The sequence below is a fragment of the Trichosurus vulpecula genome, chromosome 4, assembly GCF_011100635.1.
Source record: "Trichosurus vulpecula isolate mTriVul1 chromosome 4, mTriVul1.pri, whole genome shotgun sequence".
In the NCBI taxonomy this organism is placed as follows: Eukaryota; Metazoa; Chordata; class Mammalia; order Diprotodontia; family Phalangeridae; genus Trichosurus; species Trichosurus vulpecula.
The window spans coordinates 35,520,760-35,543,061 of NC_050576.1; the positions used below are offsets into that span (position 1 = coordinate 35,520,760).

Here is a 22,302-nt window from a genome sequence, read left to right on the forward strand (position 1 = left end):
CCGCTAAGGAGCAGGCTGGGCACATAACAGGAGTCTGCCAGGCAGACAGCTGGTCCCTCACCTGGAAGTGGTGACGACTGTTGCTGTCTGTATACTTTGGTGAATGCAGGAAGATGAGCAGATTCTGCCGCAGGTACCAGGCCAAGGCCGGGAGCCATGGCCGACAGGTGGGTGGCAGTGCCAGGTGGAGCACTTCTGATGGGGGGCTTCCCGGGGGCTGGATGAACTGAGAGAGCAGAGCTGGGGGTGAGCCTGGGACAAGGATGTGGCTGAATGCAGAATGTCCCGGGTCCTGGGGGCACCAGCAGGGGCCCACAGCCCATTACCTCAACATCGGCGGGTGTCAGCTTGCAGTTGCGCACAAGCATGACAGTGATGATATCCAAAGTGGCCTCATCCAGGCGCCGCCGCAGGGCTCGCACCAGCTCCTCTGTGATCTCAGGGCCTGTGGGCACACAAAAACCTTAGAGCCAGGACCCATGACACACTCACACCAAGAGATATACACTGTCAGGGTAAATTAAAATTTAAAAAAAAAAAAAAGCCAAAGCTAGAAAAGCAGGATGAGCTCAGTCTGTCTAGGGCCTTCTCCTCAAATGGATCTGAACCCTCCATGTGGGCCCTGGATCTCAAGAGATGGAGAAGAGAGGCAGGCAAGGGGTGGGGCTGGTACCCAGGCTAGGGGTGGCACTCCCTGCCCAGTTCCACTCTCAGAACCACAGATGCAAGCCTAGAAGGTCTGGCATGACCAGGAAACATTGGCCTCCACTTAAATGCTCCTAGGCGAGGAGTTCGCAGGCCTCACAGTGCATGTGATTAGAACCTTCTTCACCTAGAGCCAGGCATGCCTTCCTGCAGCTTCCCATCCCCTACTCCCACCCCAGCCCGGCCCTATGTCTGCCCCTGTCCCTGGGACAGCCCTGCAGATACTGAATGCAGCTACTATGGGCTCCCGAGCTCTCTTTGCTTGAGGACAAACAAATACAGGCTCCCAGTGCGTCCGTCCTTCCTTTTTTTTTTGGAGGAGGGAAGGCAGGGCGATTGGGGTTAAATGACTTGCCCAAGGTCACACAGCTAGTAAGTGTGTCAAGTGTCTGAGATCGAATTTGAACTCAGGTCCTCCTGACTCCAAGGCCAGTGCTCTACTCACTGTGCCACCTAGCTGCCCCTAGGTCTCTTTCCTAACTCGGTCCTCAGCACTGAAGACTACCCTGGCCAGTTCATAGGCCTCACCTGCCTGTCCCACGCCATGCACTAGGAGCTGAATGTGGCGGTCCACCTGGCCCACAGGGCGGGCTGTCTCAGAGCTCCGGCTGGAGGCCACTTCCAGTGGGGATCGAGGACCCTGTGCAAGGAGAGCACAGGAGGATCAGAGGGGGAGGAGGGCACAGGAGAGGGACCCGGCAGGCAAAGGGCTTGGATTTGACTTTGGGACTGAAGAGCAGGAATGTGGGGGGCACGCAGTGACTGATCAGAAAGACAGTGGTGTTGCCCTAGGGTTCAAATATCCTGCCCAGCAGACTCAGAGCCCCAGGCAGGGAGGGGATTATCTCAGGTGCCAAGTTTACGTAAGGAGTAAGTGGCAGTCAGCATTTGAACCCAGGTCCTCTGATTCCAAATCCAGCACTCTTCCCATGGCACCATTATTATCCCCATTTTACAGATGACAAAACTGAGGCTCAAAGTGGTGAAGTGATATGCCCAGGTCACAAAGCCCTGCGTCCAACACGGGGAGACTGAAGCCCAGACTCTCAGGCAAACCACACTGTCCAGTAATGCTGGGGGCAGTGGGGAGGCAGCGACTTGCCGAGGCCTCCTCAGGGCAGATGGGCTCCTGGCTTCTGGAAAGGGCCAGGGAGGGGGGCAGAGCATCCCCATCTAGGAGCTTCTCACTGCACGATGTCTCCACAAGTCTGCAAGGGGAAGGGAGCCAGTGGTAGGCTGGGCCGGAGGTGTGTGCACAGAAGGCAGGGATGTCCCCCACAGCCCGGGCCTGCCCCCCACAGCAGCCCACTCCCCACTGCCCCTCCTACCGCAGGTAGTAGACCGCTCGAGTAGCTCGCTCCTGGTACACAAACATGTTTTTCCTGTTCACCACCGAGAAGGCGTTGAGCACAGAACGAAGTGCCTGGATGGCTGCGGGACAGCCAGGGCTCGGTAAGGCAGATGGGCCCACGGAGGAAGGCCGAGCATCCCAACCTGCCCAATATCCCCCACCCTGTGATGCCAGGCCCTCCCTCCACCCTGGCCCATCTGCTCTGGGACTCCCTTGCCCCAGCTTCTCCTACCCCGGGACACTCCCATGCTGGGCCCCATCTTGAGTCGGGAATGGACCCGGATCACAGTTCCCCAAACGACATTGCAGGAGAAGTGTCCCGGCACAAACTGCATGGTGGCTGCCAGGTAGCCGCGGGGGGCACAACTCTCATCAGCTGCATAATCTGTGGACAGGCAACACTTCGGATCAGAGCTATCCCTAGCTCATCCCCAACACACATAGACTCCTCCTGGCCCATCTACGGAGAAGCCTCAGAGTGCAGCCTCCTACTTCCTGGGATGTACAGGATAGCACCCCAACCTGCCTTCTGGGCTCAAATTCTCAGCATCACTTTGGCAGCAGGACCCACTGGTAAGGGGAAGGGGGTGTCAGGCCCTCACCATCACTGGGCAGCAGGGTCTGCTGGTGGGGAGGGGAACCTCAGGCCCTCACCATCACTGGGCAGCAGGGTCTGCTGGTGGGGAGGGGGACCTCAGGCCCTCACCATCACTGGGCAGCAGGGTCTGCTGGTGGGGAGGGGGACCTCAGGCCCTCACCATCACTGGGCAGCAGGGTCCGCTGGCGGGGATGAAAGGGGGTCTCACTCCGCCACAGATCCTCCTCACTCTCAGCCACAAGCAGGGAGTTACAGACATGGCTGTCATGGAGGTCCTGAAGAAGCAGCCGCTGGAGAAGAGAAGGTGAGAGGTCAGAAAATTTGAAGGGCCTGTGGTCCCTGAGGGTTCAGTGAAACAGAAGGAGGGCCCTGTGACCACTCAGCCAAAGGGGTGTTCTGGGGTCACTGAGCCGTCAGGAGTCCATGTCAGACCTTGGCAGTATCCCAGCTCATCCAGACTCAAACAGAAATTTCCCTTACAATACCCTGGACAAGTCATTGTCCAGCCCCTGCTTGAAGACCTCAAGGGGTAGCCCCACACTCTAGGGTCTCACTGACCCTCAGGCACAATCAGCCCCTCTGCAGCTCCCCCACATTACTCCTGTGCCTGCCTTCTGGTCTGGACCAAGCAAAACCAAGCTGGGTCACCCTCCTTGAGCCAAATACAGGGTCCCAGAATTTGAGTTGGAAGGTCTATCTTCTTTTTAAACTGAGGTGCCACAGGTCACACAGCTAGTATAGGACAAAGTCCTGTAACCCAGAGCTTCACAGCCTTGGGAAGGCCTCTGACCAAAGGAGAGGCCAGAATAGCGATCCCCCTTGCCCAGGCTGCCAGAAGACCCTCAGAGGACACACGCCTTCTCCAGCTTCAACCTCGGGAAGATGATTTCTTTGACCCCAAATGAATGGTTACTGCAGTTCATCTTATTGCACTTGACAGGCTCTCGCCTGTTGAGATTTCTGAGCCCTCCTCTCTCTGGTGTCCAAGGTGCTGGCCATTCCTCCTTGCCTGGGGACACCTGCCAGTCCAATGGGGCTCATCTCTGCCTTCATCCAAGTCTTGGACAGAAAGTGTGCCCCCAGCAGAGCCCGTAGGAAGCAGGCATGGCCCCTTCAGCCAGTTCCAAATCTACCTGACTGGGCTGTCTTCACCTCCATCTCTGAATGGATCCTTTGATCCAACAATTGGCAGGGAAATGAGACCTACATAGAGCATTCTCCTGAGTGACCCTGTCCACAGAGATCTGGTCAGTTGGGCATGGCCTGTTCTTGGGAGGCCAGACTGACCGGCTGGGATCACTGCCTCCTTTCCTAGGTGGACTCTGACTATCCCTTCTATAATCTGGACAACCAGTTAAAACACCTGTCTCTTCTATTCTGTTGTTTTTTTTTTACTTGGACCCCTACCCTTCTCCACTCCTTCTCAGTAATATGTAACCTCCTGGTGGTCAGACCTTGTTCAGTGCTGATGCCCTGCACCTCTTAGGTTAAGGATTTTATTACTGGCTTGTAGGCAGCTTCTCCTTTCTAGTTTAAAGCCCTCTGGAGTCAGCTCATAAGATCCCTTAAGAGAGACCTACAAAAGAAGGCAGGAAGCCCACTCGCTGGGGGTGTCTGAGGCACAGGGAATTGTGGACAGGTGGTCAGGTATGGATCGGGCCAGATGACCTCTGAGGTCTGAGTCATGGTTCCTGGGGGGCTCAGGGCATGTAGAAAGGAAAGCACATACACACACACACACACAACTCCTCACCTGGTTGACCTCTCGGCAGATTTCTCCAACCTTCCTGGCCAAGAGCTGCTGCAGCTGCCGGCATTCGGCACCTGGTCCACTCTCATCCCGCATGAGACTCCTATAAGGGAAAGGCAGACGAGCGGGCAGTTAGGGGAACAGAGTCAGGCAGACTGGCCAACATGGGGAAGATGCTGTTTGCTCAGGAATGGGCTTCCCTACCAGGAGTTAGAGGGAAAAGCAGGATGGGCTCAGAAAAACTGTGCCCACTAAGAACCAGTCAGCTCAGGAGAGTCAGGAACGAGGCTCACAGGTCACATCTGGGCTACACCAAGCAGAAGGGACAAGAGGCCCCATAACCACTGCCTTCAGCTACCCAAGACATGGCAGTCACCAAGGGAATCAATCAGCTGCATTTGGCTCCAGGCACTCTCAGAGGGTGCCACAGGGATCCGCTGCACCTATGGGCATTCATTGAGGTGGAAGGGGATGGAAACTCACCGAAGTTGTCCCTGGGGTCACACTGAGGGCATATGGCAGAGGAGGGTGGAGGAAGGGAAGCTCATCAAAGGATGACAAACCCTCAATGAGGCGATGCAGGGGCCCTCAGAGGGTTGTGGAGGCTGGGGTGAATGGCAATAACCAGAAGCCACTGGGTTCTCAGTGGGGGCTTGTCCTCACCGTGCATGGGCGTAAACCTCTACTCGATCCTGCATCACACGGACAAGGAGCCAGAAGTCGGGCAGACGTGGTCCTGCGAGGGTGGGCGGGGGCTGCTGATGCGGGGCAGGCCCTGGGGACAGCGTGAGGCCTGAAGGTTCCTTCAGTGTGGGGCCAACCTTTTCCCCTGGACTTACTTTTGGTCCCTCATTTTCTGAGCCGCTACTGCTGCCTCCGTCATAGCCTGGGGAGACAAGAGCCTAGCTCACTGCACCCGTGACTCCCTCGGGGCCCTCCCTCCCTGCTCATCTGTGTTTGCTGCACCTCCCCTCACCGCCCCATAACTGGCTTTTCTGAGCCTCCTGCTACCCCTCGTCTAGACTCTGTACTCCCTACTCACCTAGCTGGTCAGAGTCCACACTGCCCTGGCTAGACACGACACTCTGTCCTCGGCTGGGCCCAGGATGGCTTCCTGGATGAGGGAGGGGAGAGCAGTGACGCCTTCATGGACTCCCCTCTCTCAGCATCACATTGTTCTCTCCCCTAACCCAATCCTTACCCCAGCAAAGATGGTTCCCACAAAATGAGGGTAGGGGACAAATACAGGCTGTGGAGGGGCCTGAGGCCAATGCAGTGTCAGAGGAGGGACAGGCTTGTGTGAGGCTGATGCCCACCTTCCTTACCACAGGCTCCATGAGACCCCAATGGTGTCCCACTGGGCAAGGCACTCAGAGTGGAGCCCTCGATGTCATCAAGGGACTCAGGGACTTGGGGACTAGCTGGCAGAGCCTGTGGAGAGAGAGACAAAGCTCAGAGAGGAAGGCCCCAGGGGCTCCAAGCCCGCTGACCCCAGGCACTCACCTCTGCAGGGCTGGAACGTGCTGCTTGGTCCTCATGACTGAGCCAGGCCCAGGGGGTGGGGGGCTCCTCACAGGGGCTGGGGCTGATAGACACAAAGAAGCAACCACTGTCGGGGTCCTGGCACAGGGAATGGCCTGGGAGATGAAGTCGACAGAACTCCTGAATGGGGCAGAGATGAGATGGGAGGGGGCTGTTTCAGGTCATGGATAGGGTTGGGGTTATCTCCAGTGGAGCACAAGGATCATCCAGGCCAAGACCAAAGGCACTGGGAGATAAGGGTTCTTGGGAAGGTCTGGGCTTCCTGAGGTTGTACCACTGACCTCTGCATCCCTCCTCAAACTTCCTACAGCTTCCCCCTCCCCCTCCTCTCTGCTGAAAACTCTCATATTTGATGGGAAAACTGAGGCTGTGTGCACAGATCTCCCTCTTCTCCCACCCTCCTCGTCTCCTGTCAGATGCCTCCTTCACCTCCATCTCACACAAAGAGGTGGCCTTGCTCCTCGACCCAGCAAGCCCCCAGTACGTGGGTGTAAACCTCTGTTTGTACAGTTACTTGCCTATCGCCTCCCCATTAGCCTGGGAGCTTTGTGAGGCCAGGGAGTTGTTTTTGCCTTTCTCTGTACCCTGGCACACTGCCTGGCACACACTCGGTGCTTGATAAATGCTTGCTGACTAACCTCTTTAAATCGAGCCAGGGAGCGTTCTGGCCCAAAGACAAAGCTAAGAGGCAGTGTCTGCCGAAGGCAGGTGGAGCGTCCCGGAGAGGCGTGTACATGGGCTGCTACTCTCTGCAGGGAGGGGCTGTTTGGGGCACCGCCCCGACGCAGGGCCCCCACCATCTCATCCTCGAGCAGCCAGCGAATCTGGGGACAGAACAGAGAGGAGCTGGGCAGCAATCAATGCGGCAGGACCTGGAGCAGGTGCGCGGAGTCCCATCTCCCCAGCCCCACACAGGGTCACTGAATCAGGGCCAGGACAATAGCCTTACCTCACTCATGGTGGTCTCAATCGCCTGCCTGTGGGGTAAGGGGAGGCTGCACAGCCCCGGCTGCCTGGATAGGGGAGGAGGCCAGGGTTAGCATGGATCAGAGAAGACAAGGGTTGGGGGCTCAAGCCTCTGGGAATCCTACCTCTCTATATCTGGTGGGGGTAGCGGGGGCCCCAGGCTGTCGTCAGAGCGCAGGGAAGAAGGGCGCCCAGGAGACCGAGCGAAAGAAGTGCTGCTCTCTGAGACAGACCTGGGGGAGGAGGAGGGAGCTGATGAGTGCTGTCTGAGAGCCCAGGAGCTCCAGAAGACCCTCGGAGCCTCGGGCATGCCTGACCTGTGGTGTTGGGGGTCTGAGGCTGGAGGCAGCTCCACCTCCAGGGGCAGGGTGAGGATGAAGACATCCAGGGTCACGCTAAGGTCCTGCAAGGCCAGGCGACTCTCCAGGGGCAGGCTCTCCAGAGATGTCAAGACCTGACCTGGAGAGGGAGGAAGCAAAAAGGGTTGGAACCTCTGGAGACTCCGGGCCTTGGTCGGGGCAGGGGGTGGTAGAGAAGCTCACCTAGGCAGGTGGGCAGTGTGTGCACAGGCACAGAGTCATGCTGCCCTCGGAGGCGCACAGAGCACGTCAGGTGCAGGAAGAGAGGGGGCAGATCCTGGGCGGTGCCCTCAGGGCCCAGGGCAGCATCATCCCCCAGGACACTAAAGGAGTCCTCATCTGGGTTCATGGTATCCTCGTCAGACAGTGACGTGGAGTCTGGAGGCTCCAGCTCAGGATCCCGGCTATCCCGATATTCTACCTCCAGCTCTGGGTCGCTCTCTGTGGCGATGCAGCCACCGGACACCTCTCCTAGGGACAGGGGTCAGGTGGCTACGACTGAAGCACAAGGTGACAGCAGAACATGCTTCTTCCTGCCCAGCCACCTCACATCAAGCGCTCACCTTCATCGCCTGCTGGCTCAGCCTCTGAAAGCTCCAGGTCACTGACTTTCCTGTCCAGGGCATCCCGAGCGCTCTCATCCTGCTGCGAGAAGGTACAGAAGGTTACTGGGGAACAGGGTAGGGAGGACACAGAATGTGGAGGTTAGGGAGGGTGCTGGAGGGAGGGCAGAAAGAATGGGCAGACAAGGGGGGAGCACAGACAGCAGGGTGCAGGCCTCACCTCGCGTTTGCTGGAGGGTGGGCAGTAGAAAAAATAGTGGGGGTTAGAGGGCACAGCTCGGAAGTGCAGGCGACTGATCTCCAAGAACTTCTCCTGTTGAGAAGGAGGGCACACAGGGATGAGGACCCTGAGCTGGGCCTCGGCAGCTGCCTCTGCTCCCCCAGCCAGCCCCGGGGCCCACCTGAATGATGCCGTGCAGCTGGTCGTGGGCCCCACCTGACAGCTGGCAGACCTCGGAAAGCAGGAGCTCAGGCCCCAGAGCTCCAGGGCCTTGTATGCGCTGGGTTTCGGGCTCGCTGGGATCCTCTGCCTCTGCACTGTGGTCAAGAATGAGAGGTCAGACCAGGCAGCTCTTTTTGGCCAGGGCCAGACCTGCCTGTCAGCAGAGGGGGTCCAGAGGCTGCACAAGCCTGTATGCTGGCCAGGCCTGGCTCCCCCTGCCCCCCAACCCTGTCCTTACCTTCTTCTTCTCTCTCCTGGTTCTCCTTTCTATCTGACCAATCCTTCTCGGCTCTACCCTCTACATCAGGACCTTTAACCTCTCTTCTCCTCCCTGCAGACAATTCTCCCTGGGGCTCTCATCAGCACCCACGGTCTTAACGATAGTCACTAAGCAGATGATTCTCAGATCTAGTTACCCAGCCTGGCATCTCCAACTGCTTCTTAGACATCAAGAACTCAAGGGCACACAAATCTCAAATTCAACATGCCCAGCTAAATTCCTCCTCCCCCCTCCTGCTGAGGGCACTGGCATCCTCCCAGCCACCCAGGCTGACAGCCTAGATGTCCTTTTTGCTTCCACAGCCTCTCACTCACTAGACCCAATTTGCCTGGTTCCCACTGACCCCATCTCTGGAGAGGGGCCCGTCACCTCTCCTACGACCCCTGCAAGAGCAGCTGGGGGGTTCTGCCTGCCTTGAGTCTCTCCCCACTCCAGACCATGGATTTTCCTCAAGTGCCGGACCGACCATGAAGCTTCCCTACACAATAAACTCTCATGGATCAATTCTAAAACGCTCTGTTTGGCGTTCCAAGCCCTGTGCTATCTTTATGGTCCTTTGTTCCACTCGCAGACTGTGAGCCAGGGACAAGGCCTCCTAGCTGTTCTCCACACAGTCCTGCATCTCCCAGCTCTGGGCCTTTTCCCTGGCTGTGCCCCCTGCCTGGGAGGCTTTCTTTCCTCATGTCTGCCTTTGGCTTCCCTGGCTTCCTTGTGGCTGTAGCTAAAAGCCCACCTTCTACAGGAAGCCTCTGTCGATTACCGCCCCCCTCCCCTTGTCCTGTGTCGATCTTGTCTGCACGGAGCTGTCTGCCTGCTGTTGCCTCCTTTAGCTCACAAGCTCCTTGGGGGCAGAGATGGTCTTTTGCCTCTCTATCACCAGTACCCGGCACAGTGCCCGGCACGGAGCAAGCATTTAACCCTCCCCTAGCAGGCTCTCTGTCTCTCCCTCAGGTTCTAAGCAGCATCACGGTCTGGATCACTCAGGATACAGAGTTCTTGTATTCCCATCACAAGGAAATGTGTCCTCCCCTCCCCATCCCCCATTTTCCAAGGACAGAAACTATATCTGACCTAATAACGACAACAGTAACAGCTACCATGTGTACAGGACCTTAAGAATTGCAAAGCGTCTCATCTCATCTCCAGAGAACCTTGGCAAGGAAGCACTGTTACCGTCTCCGTTTTACAGATGAGGAAAGTGAGACCCAGGGAGGTCATATGACTTGCCCAGAATAGCACAGTTAGCTTCTGAGACAGGATTTGAACCCAGGCCTTCCTAGCTGCCTATGGCCTGCTCATCCAAACTGTGACTCTTCCAAGCTCCTAGTCCAGGATGGACTTCATTCCTACTGACTCATTCTCTACACATGCCAAGAGCTTCTCGTGCCTCTGGCCCAGGTGGTCAGTGCCCCCTGCCCCGCCCCAGCGGTCAGTAGGAGGCCTGGGATCCTCATCCTACCCCACCCTTGGCTGGTTCAACCTGGTGCTAAGCCAAGGTCAGTCCCAAGGGCAGGGCCTCCCTGATTTCCAAAGCAGAGGTCACTGGCTCATGAGGTCAAGGTACTCAGGGCTAGAAGGCACTGGCAGGTGACTGCGCCCAATTCCTCCACTGTTCAAGAGGAGGAAGCAGGCCCAGGAGGGAAGGAGCCTCCCAAGGCCTCATGGACAGAAGGAGTTGAGCTGGGAATCCCCCTGAGCAGGGGCTGGGGGTTGGGGGCTGGCCTCACCTCAGCTCTGAGGCCAGGACCGCCCTATCGCGAGACTCAGAGCCCTCCTCCAGGCTAGAGCTCCCAGGTCCCTGGGGTAGCCCGTGAGCATGGCCACAAAGCGCCAGCAGGAACGGCGTGATGTCCACCTCCTGCAGCAGCTCCTCACAGGCGTCCATAGCTACCAGGAGGTCCTGGGAGCTCACGGCCTGGGCCTGTTGGAGGCTGCGGAACAGGCCTGAGAGGGGCAAATGAGATGTCAAGTGGCACAGTCCCTACCCCAGGGACATAGAATCAGGCTGCCCCAATCAACCCCTGCCCCACTGCTCACCTCGGACATAGCAACGTTGGGCGTGCTCCTGAAGTAGCGCACAGTGATCGGCCACTTCCTTAAACTTGGGGTCCAGCCAGGTGGACGTAGAGGAGGGATGCTCGAGGAATTGAGATCTGGAGGGGAAGAGTGCAGGCCTCAAGAGATTCATGCAACATGTCTGGTTCCCCCCAGTCCCTACCCTCAGACTCTCATCTGCAAATGCTTCCAGACCATTTGTCCATTCATCCGGCCATCCATCCATCCACCCACCCACCCATCTCATGCCATCTGTTCATCTCATCTGTCCACTCATCCATCCATCCAACCTCATTCCCCTGTCACTTGTCCATCTGTCCCCTGCACAAATGTCACAGAATTGGGGGGAGGGGGAGCCACTCACGTGAGGGTGAGGTCTTGGGGAGCCCTGCAGGGCTGCGTGCTGACCACCTGCTCTCTCAGCGCATCCAGCGAGCAGCTGTAGACAAAGACTGGGCAGCGGGAACGTGACCCCTCCCCGCCCTCAGCCTGGGAGGCCTGATGCCCAGGCCAGGCCTGGGGGTCCTTTCCAGGAGGCAGAGAGAGCTCCCCCTGATCCTGGGCTTTGTCTATAGGGAACAGGAAGAGAGGCATCATCACTATGCTCTACTCCAAATCCCTTTAGCTCCATTCTCTGCCTGTTAGACTCTTCAGTTTGCTTCAATCTTTGGAAATATGTCCCCTAGCACTGGGCCTTGGGACCCAGCAGGAGCTTAGTGAATGATAATGACTGTTTCCATGTCCCATCAGTCCCCACTGGGCCCTACACTGCCCTTTCCCCTGACCCACAGGAGAGGCCTTACCGCTGGCAGGGGTTACGCTGAGGGCAGGGATCAGGGCCGTGGTCTCCTTCTGAACCCCTCCTCTTAAGTCCTCAGGGCTGGAGATGGTATTCCACTCTCCCAATGCAGGCCTCATCTCTTCCTGAGGGGGCCGGCCGAGACCACAAGCCACTAGTCGTTGGACATCTGAGTGCGTGCAGAGAGAAAGGAGAACTGAAATGTCAAAGAATTCAGGGGCACAGGGACTGCTTCTGGTCCCCTTGGGGAATGCTGAGGAAAAGCTGGGCCCACAAGAGCCAGAGCCAGAACAATATCGGCCATCTGGGGGCTAAGAGGGAAGGCGGGGACAGTAACTAGCTGGGTGGCCCCCTAGGATTTGGCAAAAATAACCATCAAAGGTTTCAGGGGGTGGGAGGTTCCAGGAGTTCATGGCTATGGCCAAAAGGAAGGGCATACTCTCTAGACAGAATTAAGTTCTGATCCCTCAAACACAAATGATTTTCTTCAGGAGGAACCCCTAGGGACTCTGCAGCCCCAGTGGCTTCTACCCTGCCCTGGAGTGAACGAGAGCCCCCTCTAGATCTGCTTCTGCTCCATGACCTCCAGTGACGGGGACCTCACCACCTCCCAAGGCAGCCCAGCAAGTGTATGGATATCCCTGCTCCTCCCCAGTTCAAGAGCTAGGGCACTGAGTGGGAAGCAGCTGGGTGGGGGACGAAGTTCCCATCAGCAGCTGTGGGGGACAGCAAGGCCATACCTGTGAGGGTGCTTGGGAGGAAGGTGAGGAGCACGTGCTGTGGCGTCACGAGCCGGCCGTAGCAGCGCCACTGAAGGGGTGAAGTGTCTGCAGGAGGCTGTGTGGAGGCCAAGGGAGCAGGCCCTTACAAGAAGGCAGATACTAGTCTGTCCTCCCCCTCCCTGCCCCAGCCAGCCTCAGAAGGAGGCCCAGGGAAGAGAATACAGACTGACCAGAGGTGTGACCACAAAGTTACTCACATCCTGAGAGCTGCCTGTGCGGCCTTGGGGTTCCAGGCTCCCAGAGCTTACCGAGGGATGCACCTCTAAAAGAAGGACAATGCTTGTGTTGGTGGGAGGCCAGGCCAGGGCTTTAGTCAGAGGGATAGTAACTGGGGGTCAAGATGGTCTCACCTGGGCCTGGGACTCCCCACTGTAGCACCTGGCTCAGAAAGGTCTTCTGGTCAGTAGCGGAAAGAAGGAGCTCACGGTCACTCAGCTCCTGCCCCAAGCAGCGATGCAGCAGGCCTAGCAGAGTCTCGTTGGCAGGACAGTGGGCCTCAGGACTGGGGCCTTCAGCCTCTGCCCAGAACAGAATCTGCTCAAAACCCAGTCTCCGCCCCCTCCCCATGCCCTCTCCAACACTGGCCCTGCCATAGAACCCCCTGAAGCCCTGCCCTCCCTCCATAGGAACTCCTGAGGCCCTGCCCACCCTCCCATAGGACCCCCTGAGGCCCTGCCCACTCTCCCATAGGACCCCCGAGGACCTGCCCTCTTCCCTGTGGGACCCCCTGAGGACCAGTGCCTCTCCCCACCCACAGGGCCCTCTGAAGCCCTGCCCGGCATCCCACACTGCCCTCCCTCCGCCAGCCTGGAGGGTCCTGGATGAGCCACCTCTGGTAAGCAGGACAAAGGATGTCTGCATCCGCTGGCACCTCAGCAGCAGCTGCATCAGGTCAAAACGAAATGGGATCTCATGGACACAGAGGCCTCCCACCATGTCACGTCCTGTGATGGGGATGGGGGAGGGCTTCAGAGACAGCCCTGCGCAGGTACCAGGAAGCTCCCTCCCAGCCTTGCTGCCAGCACTGACCATCAGGAGCCCTGGGCTCAGGAGGTGGGGGGTTCCACTCTTTGCTCTGGCAGAGATGGCTCAGGTATTCGAAGCTGAGCATGGAGCCGACGCAGGCGGCGTCCCTGGGGAAGAGCTGCAAAGTTGGGAGCACAGAAGTGGCGTTCAGGGCCCTGCCCTAACCACGCCTAAGGCCAGCTCCAAGGCAATGGGGCTTGGGACTCACCGCACGGGGAATCTCAGGGTAGGTCAGGCCGCGGAGATTCCTGCAGCCCTCAGGGCCTGAGCCCACGCGCCCACACTGGGGCTCCACCCAGACCTCAGTGACCAGGTTCAGCTCAGAATCCCCTTCCAGGGCCTCCCCTTCTGCGTCGTTGTCATCATCTGTAGAAAAGCTGCCAAGGGAAGGCCCTCAGCCCCAGCAGGGGAATGGGTCCCAGGTGCCACAGAGAGAGGGCACAGAGGGCACCCAACCCTTCGCTGGGAGTGTCTATCTGGGCCACACAGGCAGGTATCAAGCAGGGGGCATCCCTGGGTTCCAGGCTCACCTGTCCTTGGTAGAGGTGGAATGAGGAGGAAAGAGGAGATACTGGACAATGCACGTGGGGGTCTCGCTTCCTCCCGTCACTCCAGGAGACTCACTCTGTCAGCAGGGACAGGGACATGAGAGACACAAACGAAACCCCCTGCCACCCCGCTTCTGCTGGAGCTCAGCTCAGGGCTGAAATGCTCCTGCTGGGAAGGATGGGATGGGTCCCTGTGGCACAGCAGGAGCCCTGCAAAGCCTGAAATGCCACATGTGCCATCCTGTGCCTGAGGACAGGAGAGGAGAGGTTTATGATCAACACCTGCCAGGAGCTGGGGTGGGGGTGGGGGATACCACACGGCAGGCCTTGAGGACAGGGGAAAGAGGTTAAGAGCTGTGGCTGGACCATCGACTGGTCCAGAGAGAAGGGGCTGGCAGCCTCAGCAGATCCCAAGCCCAGGCCTTAGCAAAGGAGAGGGGGAGCTAGTCTGTACCACAGATAGCCTTCTTGTGGCAGGAGTCATATGCCCTAGGGACTCCGGGGACAGCAGTCAGGCTGGCCGGCCCAGAAGCTGTACCAGACCATCGGCATGCCAGCAAGAGATGGCAGGGCTTGGGCACTGGGCACATAATGCTCCACTAAGAAACCCACCCTCAGTGTCAAAGGAAAAGGAAAGGGTAGCTAAGATGAAGTTAGGCAGGACTAGGAGTGCAGAGCTCCCAGGGTAGGCCATGGCATGGGGGCAGTGGGAGAGTGGGAAGGAAGTAGCAGGGGCTTGGAGACACTTCCCTGGGTACTGGAGGCAGAGGAGTTACCTCAAGCTGGGAGGGGCATCACTCAGGAACTGAGGTTTAAGTGACTCCTGTGTGGGGGTTGGGGGGAGGGGCATGGAGGCAGTGGGGGCTCCTTGGGGATGGTATGAAGAGAAGATACCTGGATTGGAAGCTCCAGGACCATCGTGATGATCCCTTCCCCACTGGAGGCAAAATGGAAACCTTCGGCCAGACGGACTCTGGAGCCAAGAAGAGACTGAGTCAGAAATGGGGAATCGACAGTGTTGAGGAAACCTGGGGAGGAGCGTGCCAAGGCCACAGCACTTACTCGGTGAGTGTGGAAAGCAGCTGAGCAACAGCGCTGAGAGGCAGGACAGGGGCCAAGGCGGGCTGGACGGTCCAAACCCATCGCTGATGATAGAGGTAGCGTGACAGGGAGGCCAGGCTGGAGGAGGCTGAGCGCCCAGATACCAGGGGCAATGGTCCTGGAGGCTCCAGGGTCAGCATGAAGGGCGCACGGTAATCCAGGGGCAGCTTCTCATACCTGCGCATCAGGGACCCGAGCAATTGCTGCCCATCTCCCCAAGAGCTGCCCCTCCCGATGCCTGAGTGCAGCTCTCTCTCTAGGTCCCCTTAGGGCCGAGGCTTCCGCCTCTCAGATGAGGCCTTTGGTGCCCCCCCCTCCAAGCTACTCCCCTACGTTGAGGCTACTGTCTCTAAATGTCGGCCTCCCTCAGGCCCCCTCCTTCAGAGCCATCCATCTTGCCTCAGATCCAATCCAAAAAAACATCTCAGCACCTTCACTGCTGTAGGCAGCGTACTTCCTAATTCCAAAAGGAGGTTTAAAAGGAAACAAGAAAATGACTGGAGCCCAAGAGGGTGCCCGTCAGCTGGGGGACGGTTAACAAAGGACGGCACACGAATGTAACAGAATGTTACCACACTGTAAGAAATGAGTAAAGAGAAATTTCAGAAAATGGCGGGCAGTCTGAACCGCCGCTGAGCGAAGGAAGCTGACACAAGAGCACCGTGGGAAAGACAAATACTGTGGACAGACTTGGGAACCCCAATCAAGGTTGTGGCCAACGGCAGAGTACGTTCTTCGCCTGCTGACAGGGCGATGGGCCCAAGGCAGGGCAAGGCACGAGGCCCCCGCGGGGATCCCTCCCGCTTGACGAGGCTTCTTAGAATAGAGGAGGGGAGCAAACTCAAAACTACTTTTGATAATGTACGTTACCTCCTCTCTTCTGGAGTTCCAGTACATGGTTCACAGGCTCTTCCTCCCCACCCCAACTGTTCCAATCTGAGGGGATCCAACATTCGAGGTGCTGGCCCTCTGACACCCAGGCCTGCCAGTCCATCAACTCCTGTGACCTTTGTTCCGCCCCAGCCACAAATGGGATCCCCCCACCAATTGTTCTCCTTTCAGGATGAGGAGCTCTGCGGTTCTGCTCTCTACCTTGCTCTCTATATCCTCCTTCCCTGTAGTCTCTGTGAAGGTGGCCCCTCCAGACCCCCACATCTGCACACATGAGCCCATCACCACCTCTCCCCCCTCTTGATCCTGTCCTTGCTGCCCATAAGCTCCCTCTGGACCTCCCCATCTCCCCACCTATTGGTCTGCATCTGTCCCTCCTCTAGATAAACAACTAGAAAAAGTTCACCCTGGCTGCCTCTCCTTCCTGTCCTCTGGCTCATTCCCCAACCAATGCACTGCCCAGCTCGTTGCTCAAGGACACAGCTCTCCCAGGTCACCAGGGGTCTCCTGATTGCATCATCTCACAGGCTCTTCTCAATCCTCACCCGTTTCCATGGGCTCAATTATTCCCTCTAGAAAGATGACTCCTAAATCTGGAAGTCCAGCCTCCAGCTCTCTCCTGCCTACTGCACCTTCCACCTTAAACGTGTCTAAAACTGAACCCCTCACCTACCCCTTCCCACTGTCAGTGCCGCTCAGGCTTCACGTCCCAGCCTGGCCCTTAACTCCTCACCCCCACTCATTCCCCACATCTAATCTCTTAGCCAACCCTGTGTATTCCACCTTCCCAACACGTCTCACATATGTTCCTTCTCTGCACTCCTCGGGCCACCATCTTGACTCTACCCCTCCCCTAGATGGTGCGATTGTCTCCAATCTCTGACCACTCTGAGCATCCTCCGCACAACTTCCAGAGGGATTCACTCAATGTGACTGTGTCACTCTGCAGGAGTTCAGAGATCTCCAGGGGCTCTCTAATACCTCTAAAATAAAATTCAAATCCCTGTTGAGCATTTAAGGCCTTTTACAATCTAACCCCCTTCTATCTTCCCCAAATGATTATAGATCACTCACACCTGCACACTCTGCAGGACAGTCAACTGGTCTTGTTATCCCTACTATATGACTTTCCTGGTCTCACCTCCGGACCTTTGCCCAGGCTGTCCCGATGCCTGGAATGCCCTCCCCCCTTCCTTCAGCCTTTTGCAGTCCCTAGCTCTCTCAAAGCTCAGCTCCAACGCTAGTGTCTTTGGGGGGGTTCTCTTGATTCCCTCGGCTCCCAGGGCCCCGCCCCCAAGTGACTTTGTATTCCCTTGATTTGCTTCCCTTTTATTTCTGTTTCTACACACTGGTCCCCCAGTAAGCTCCCTGAGGGCAGGGACTGCTTCTTTTCTGTCTTGTATACCCAACACCCAGTACAGTGCCTGGCATACAGTAGGTGTGTAATAAATGTTTGTCGAATGATCGAACCAAGCCATGGGAAGTGATGAGATCACCTGAAGAGCAGATAAAGAGAAGGGAAGAGGGTCCCCGAGAGAGCCCTGGAGATGCCCCTGCTTAGTGGGCAGGATGGATACGAGTGTGTGAAGGAGTGGTTGAGCAAGTAGGAAAATGAGAAGATCCCAGGAGAGAAAGACTATCAGGAAAGAGCGAGTACTCAGCAAGAACAAGGGCTGCCTGAGGCCTAGAATGGCAAGCACTATCACGGCCTGGGCCCTTGCCTGGACGGCTCTCCCTCCTCGTCGCCGCCCCCGGCTTCCTTCCCACTCCGCTCCTAAAGGAAGTCTTCCCTGCACTGACTGTCTCCAGCTTCTAGTTTGTCTGTATTCATGTAGTCGTATTCAGGGCATCACACCCATTACACTAAGCTCTCTAAGAGCAGGGACAGTCTTTGACCTTTCTTTGAAGCCCCAGTGCATAAGGCAATGCCCAGCACATAGTAGGAGCTTAATAAGCATTGACTGACTGACCAACAGATTTGGCCATGAGGAAATCTTTGGGAATTCTGAAGAGAGCAGTAGCTGCTTAGTGAGGAGGTAAGAAGTCAGACTGTAAAGAGTAGAGAAAATGAGTGAGAGGAAAGGAAGAAGCAGCCACATGTATACAGTTGTTGTTTCTGGGGAGTTTTTCCCAGGAAGTGGCCCAAGAAGGGGAAGAAAGACGTGAGATGATGACCTGAGACGATAGCAGGAACAAATGAAGGAGTTCTTGAGACCAGGGAAGACCTGGGTTTGTTTGCAGGCAGCAGTGAAGCCTGTGGACCAGGAGAGTCAGTGATCACCAGGGCATTTCCTGGAGGAGGTCCATGGGTGCAGAGTGGGCCTGGCCAAAGGGAAGGGCCACCTCCTCTTCCAAGGCCAATGGAAGAGGAGATGGAGGGATCTAGAGCAGCAGAAATGGGAGTCAGAGATGGTCTCTATCAATAAAGCATCCATCAATCAGCAAGCATTTAATAAGCCCCTGCCTACTATGTCAGGATCCATGCCTGGCACAGGGGGATACAAAAGCAAAAATGAAAGGGCAGCCCCCTATCCTCAAGCTTATATTCAATCATGGGACACCATGTGCACACACGGAGGTGAGAGATTCAAGGAAAGACAAGCTCTGTTGAGGCCAGGAAGGCCAAAGGGGCTGCTGTGAGCATCGAGAGTCTCCCCAATGGGAGCTCCATCCAGCAGCCCTGGGATCACTCAAGGAGGAGAGGCTCTCTAGGCTGGGGTTTGGCAAGGCAAAAAGATCAACAGGACAAGAGTCAGGGGTCAGTGTTTAAGCACCGAGGGAAGCATACAGGGTGCAGGATCATGACTCCAAAGGGAAAACAGGGAGGTCCAAGCAGGGGCAGTGGGCTGGGAGAAAAGACACGAGGACAAATGATCTAGACAGTCAACCTGGAAGCTGGGGATGGGCAGCATTTGGACAGGGCAGCAGAAAGATGAAGGAGGGGGTTGCCCAGGAACGGCAGCAGCTAGAAGAGACAGTGGGGAACAAAGGCCCAGCCCCTGCAGCAGTGGGAGTCCAGAGCGCAGAGTCCTCTAGGGGTGAACGGACTCCCTAAGAGCCAGCTACCAAGAGAGAGGCAGGAGGAGCCCCAACATGAAAGGAACTTTTGTTCAGGAGAAAGTGGGAGGATTCATGGAAGGAGGTGGGGGAGAAGGGAAGGGTCAGGAGCATTTTAAGAAGGGGGCGTTGCTAGCCACGCAGCACCATCTTACTGAGGTTCTCTGTACAAAGGTCCTGAGACTGGAGGCTGGCATCAGTAGGATCTCTCCCTTCAGTCTCCCCAGATCCCTCAGTCTCTCCTTCTGATGCCCACCATATCCACCAGGCCGCTCAGCACCCTATCTCCTCTAGACCCCACAGAGCCCCTCCCTCCATTAGACACCTCCCTCAGACCTATCTGACCTGATCAGCAGCTTGTCCAGGGGCTTCTGCAGGACTATCAGGCAGGGCCGATCAGACAGGGTAGGCTGAGGCCCAAGGAGTGGTGGAGATTTGGAGGGGGAGCTGCCTGCCCCCAGCCCTTTCCGCTTCACCTTGGGGGTGGCCTCCTTGCTCTGCACCCGGTGGGGGAAGCGCAGCTTCAAGATCTCCTCCCGCAGCTCATCCACAATCTGGGGACCCGAATCCAAGAATAAAGGGTCATACCCTTTTCCCTCAGTGATGGTCAGAGGATCAAGGAATTCTAGTTCTAGGGCTGGCTGAAAGTCACTGAGTCCAACCCCTTCATTTTACAGATAAAGAAACTAAGGCCCAGAGAGAAGAAAGGACTTACAGTAAATAAGAGCAGTAAGCGGCAGATTCAGGATTCCCACCCAGCTCTGTTACCTCCAAATCCTGTGTCCCACCCACCTTGGATCCAGGGAGCTTAGAGAGGAGGTATGGCGGGGTGGGGGTGGGGGCAGGGAGGAGTGGAAGGGAAGCCATGTGAGGGGCAAGTGTCCTCCGTCCTACACCTCCCTCCCTGTGCCTCTAAGGTCACTGCCTTCCCAGAAGGGGGCCAAAGGGAATGTTTAGATTAACTGTATTCCAACCCAATCTACCCCCCAGGCCTCACGACCTCACCTTATTGCGTAATCGGGCTGGTGTGCCAATGGGAAAACCAAGTCTGAGCACCATGCACGGAGCTTTGGAGATGATTCGGACCATGTAGAAGGAGGAAGGGGGCAGGTCTGGGGCACTATGGAGATATGGGATGTTAGCAGGGGTGGTGTAAATAGAGGGTCGGTCAGTAGGGCAGGTAGGAGAAGTCACAGGAGAGAGAAAGTTTAGGGATCAACGCAAATGGGAGATTCAGGCTGCAGATGAGAGACCCTGAAGTACTCAACAGCAAAAGGGCGGGGTCAGTGGGCGGCATGTGGGCATCCCGTGGCAAGACCCCACCCAATGGAACAGGAAGACAACTCAATGCTGTCTTCATCTCACAGTATTTGGTCCGCGTCTCTCTCTCTCTCTCTCTCACACACGCACACACACACACACACACACACACATACACACAGAGCTATACCGTCCTCATCCTCTTCATGCCAACCTTGCCCCACCACCCATCCATCTGCACATGTTTGTTCTCTTGGCAATCCCTAAGGTACTAAAGAAATCTGAGGGCTTTACCTTTGACATCTTCGCCTCCTTCAGATACCTTGTATATTGACTACTCCCAACAGAGATTTCCTCTATGTACACTCTTGGACCAATCTGACTGCTTTTTCTATCTTTTCTTTAGTGCCATGTCTGCCTTCTCTGAAAGAATTTAGGGTCCAAACATGGTAGTCCCACTGCCCTCCATGGAGAAGAGTCTGGTTAAAATGTTTTTTGCAGATCTTTTCCAGTTTTCTTCTCTATGTATTCTTTCTTCCATTTTCATTTCTGAATACCCTTGGATTGAGTTTGCTTAGCTGGATAGCTGCCAGGTTTCCTTTAGACTGGCTTTACCCTCCACTGCTTCTCTATGAGATGATACTGCTCATAATCATCATTGCTCTATCTGGTAAGATTTTGGAAAGGAGTTTACATCTGAACACAGAGCTGCCCTTGGCAACATCTTTTCTTTTAGCAAGTAAGCTGGACGTTTGCAGGCTGAGCCATTTCAGGACCTTTTTGGCCTCCCTGCTGTGGTGATTTTAAATGGTTTACTTTCTGAAGAAAGCATTAGAGCTGGTATCACTCCTATTGTCCCTTTCTCACTTTTGATGTTCAATCATTTGTTTACATGGTTCAGTTGTTTCAACTCTGTACAGTATCTTGTTCTTATTGTTTCTTTTTATATTTTACTAATTCTTATAGTCACTTGGGTGACTCAGGGATAACTCTCAAAATAAAGTCTTTTACAATAAAAGTCTTTTACTCTTAACATATCATTGATTTCACATTTTATGATGTGCACAGTCCCACCCATACAATAAAGGAAATGTCCTTCGGCTTGTGCGTGAAGAATCTTGGGAGAGGGAGCCCATCCCTCCTGGAATTCAACGTCCCAGTCAAGTCGTCGTCGTCAGGACGTCTGTCTTGACATGAAGCGTCAATCTGCCTCTTTGCCACTTGCTCCCACTGCTCCTGGTTCCACTCCAGGGGCCAAAGAGAACAAGTCTAAAATCTCCTCCCATAACAGCCCTTCAGATAATCTGGTACATCTGTCCCCAAACCGTCTCTTCTCCAAGTCCTTCAGCTGATCCTCACACATCAATGATTCATGACCCACTGCCACCCTGATTGCCCACCTCTGGACACTTTCTAACTTATCACATCCTTCTTAAACTATGGTCCCCAGACCTGAACACAATACATTTCTGATGAAACCTGACAAAGGAGAGTGCTGGGGTGCCACCACCTCCCCATTCCTAGAAGCCCTCTCTCTCCTGATCTAGCACAAGATCTTTTTTGGCTGCTGGGTCACACTTCTCACTCAAGTGTGCCGTCCACTAAAACCCCCATGGGGATCTGGTCACAAGTGTGCTCTGCCTTCCCCATTCTGTCCTTGTGAAGCTGATCTCTTTTGTACCTGAGTGTGAGACTTTATGTTTGCCCCTACTGAAATTTAACTTACTGGATTCAGACCACTATTCTACTCTGTCTTCCGGCATGTTAACGATCTCTCCCTGCTTTGTGTCACCTACATTTGGTGAGCATGCCAGCCATGCTTGCATCTGAGTGATTGATAACGATGTTAAACAGAAAAGGGCCAAAAGTGGATCTCTGGGACACTCCACTACGGATCACCTGCCCTGCTGACCCTGAACCATTAAAACTATTCTTTGAGTCTGCCCATCCAACCAATTCTGAAACCACTGATTATATTATCATCTTTTCCACAAGAACAGCATGAGATACTTCTTCAAAACTTTGCTAAAATCCAGGTACCACAGCTTCCTCTTCATCTATTAGTTTATTATTTCAGTTAAAAAAGGAAATGAGGCTAGTCTGGCATGATCCATTTTTGATGATAACATGCTGGTTCTTTGTAACCACAGCCTTCCTTTCTAGATTCTCACCAATCACCTCTTTAATGATCTAAAACCTTCATAGGAATCAAACTATTGTTTACAGA

The 22,302-nt window shown here is 55.6% G+C and overlaps 1 protein-coding gene across 3 annotated transcripts in view; it reads right to left on the bottom strand.

The window, feature by feature from the left end:
- The window catches only part of SZT2 (SZT2 subunit of KICSTOR complex), a 77,737-nt gene that overhangs the window by 26,313 nt on the left and 29,122 nt on the right, over positions 1–22,302 (bottom strand). The window contains exons 14-48 of one of the 3 annotated variants that reach the window (XM_036754611.1): positions 19,821–19,935; positions 19,161–19,369; positions 14,829–15,044; positions 14,661–14,739; positions 13,749–13,843; positions 13,427–13,595; positions 13,222–13,336; positions 13,023–13,136; positions 12,543–12,710; positions 12,390–12,454; positions 12,151–12,247; positions 11,415–11,579; positions 10,976–11,180; positions 10,594–10,709; positions 10,284–10,500; positions 8,236–8,371; positions 8,055–8,147; positions 7,835–7,913; positions 7,455–7,742; positions 7,230–7,371; positions 7,038–7,145; positions 6,896–6,959; positions 6,585–6,770; positions 5,908–6,066; positions 5,721–5,835; positions 5,447–5,518; positions 5,068–5,290; positions 4,408–4,507; positions 2,815–2,944; positions 2,289–2,441; positions 2,034–2,136; positions 1,808–1,913; positions 1,234–1,345; positions 327–445; positions 62–226 (exon numbers count right to left, since the gene is read on the bottom strand). In XM_036754611.1, coding sequence (XP_036610506.1) covers positions 62–226; positions 327–445; positions 1,234–1,345; positions 1,808–1,913; positions 2,034–2,136; positions 2,289–2,441; positions 2,815–2,944; positions 4,408–4,507; positions 5,068–5,290; positions 5,447–5,518; positions 5,721–5,835; positions 5,908–6,066; positions 6,585–6,770; positions 6,896–6,959; positions 7,038–7,145; positions 7,230–7,371; positions 7,455–7,742; positions 7,835–7,913; positions 8,055–8,147; positions 8,236–8,371; positions 10,284–10,500; positions 10,594–10,709; positions 10,976–11,180; positions 11,415–11,579; positions 12,151–12,247; positions 12,390–12,454; positions 12,543–12,710; positions 13,023–13,136; positions 13,222–13,336; positions 13,427–13,595; positions 13,749–13,843; positions 14,661–14,739; positions 14,829–15,044; positions 19,161–19,369; positions 19,821–19,935 — 4,798 coding nt within the window. Of the gene's footprint in view, positions 1–61; positions 227–326; positions 446–1,233; positions 1,346–1,807; positions 1,914–2,033; positions 2,137–2,288; positions 2,442–2,814; positions 2,945–4,407; positions 4,508–5,067; positions 5,291–5,446; positions 5,519–5,720; positions 5,836–5,907; positions 6,067–6,584; positions 6,771–6,895; positions 6,960–7,037; positions 7,146–7,229; positions 7,372–7,454; positions 7,743–7,834; positions 7,917–8,054; positions 8,148–8,235; positions 8,372–10,283; positions 10,501–10,593; positions 10,710–10,975; positions 11,181–11,414; positions 11,580–12,150; positions 12,248–12,389; positions 12,455–12,542; positions 12,711–13,022; positions 13,137–13,221; positions 13,337–13,426; positions 13,596–13,748; positions 13,844–14,660; positions 14,740–14,828; positions 15,045–19,160; positions 19,370–19,820; positions 19,936–22,302 lie in introns of all 3 variants that reach the window. The other 2 variants (XM_036754612.1, XM_036754610.1) reach the window with 2 other exon arrangements.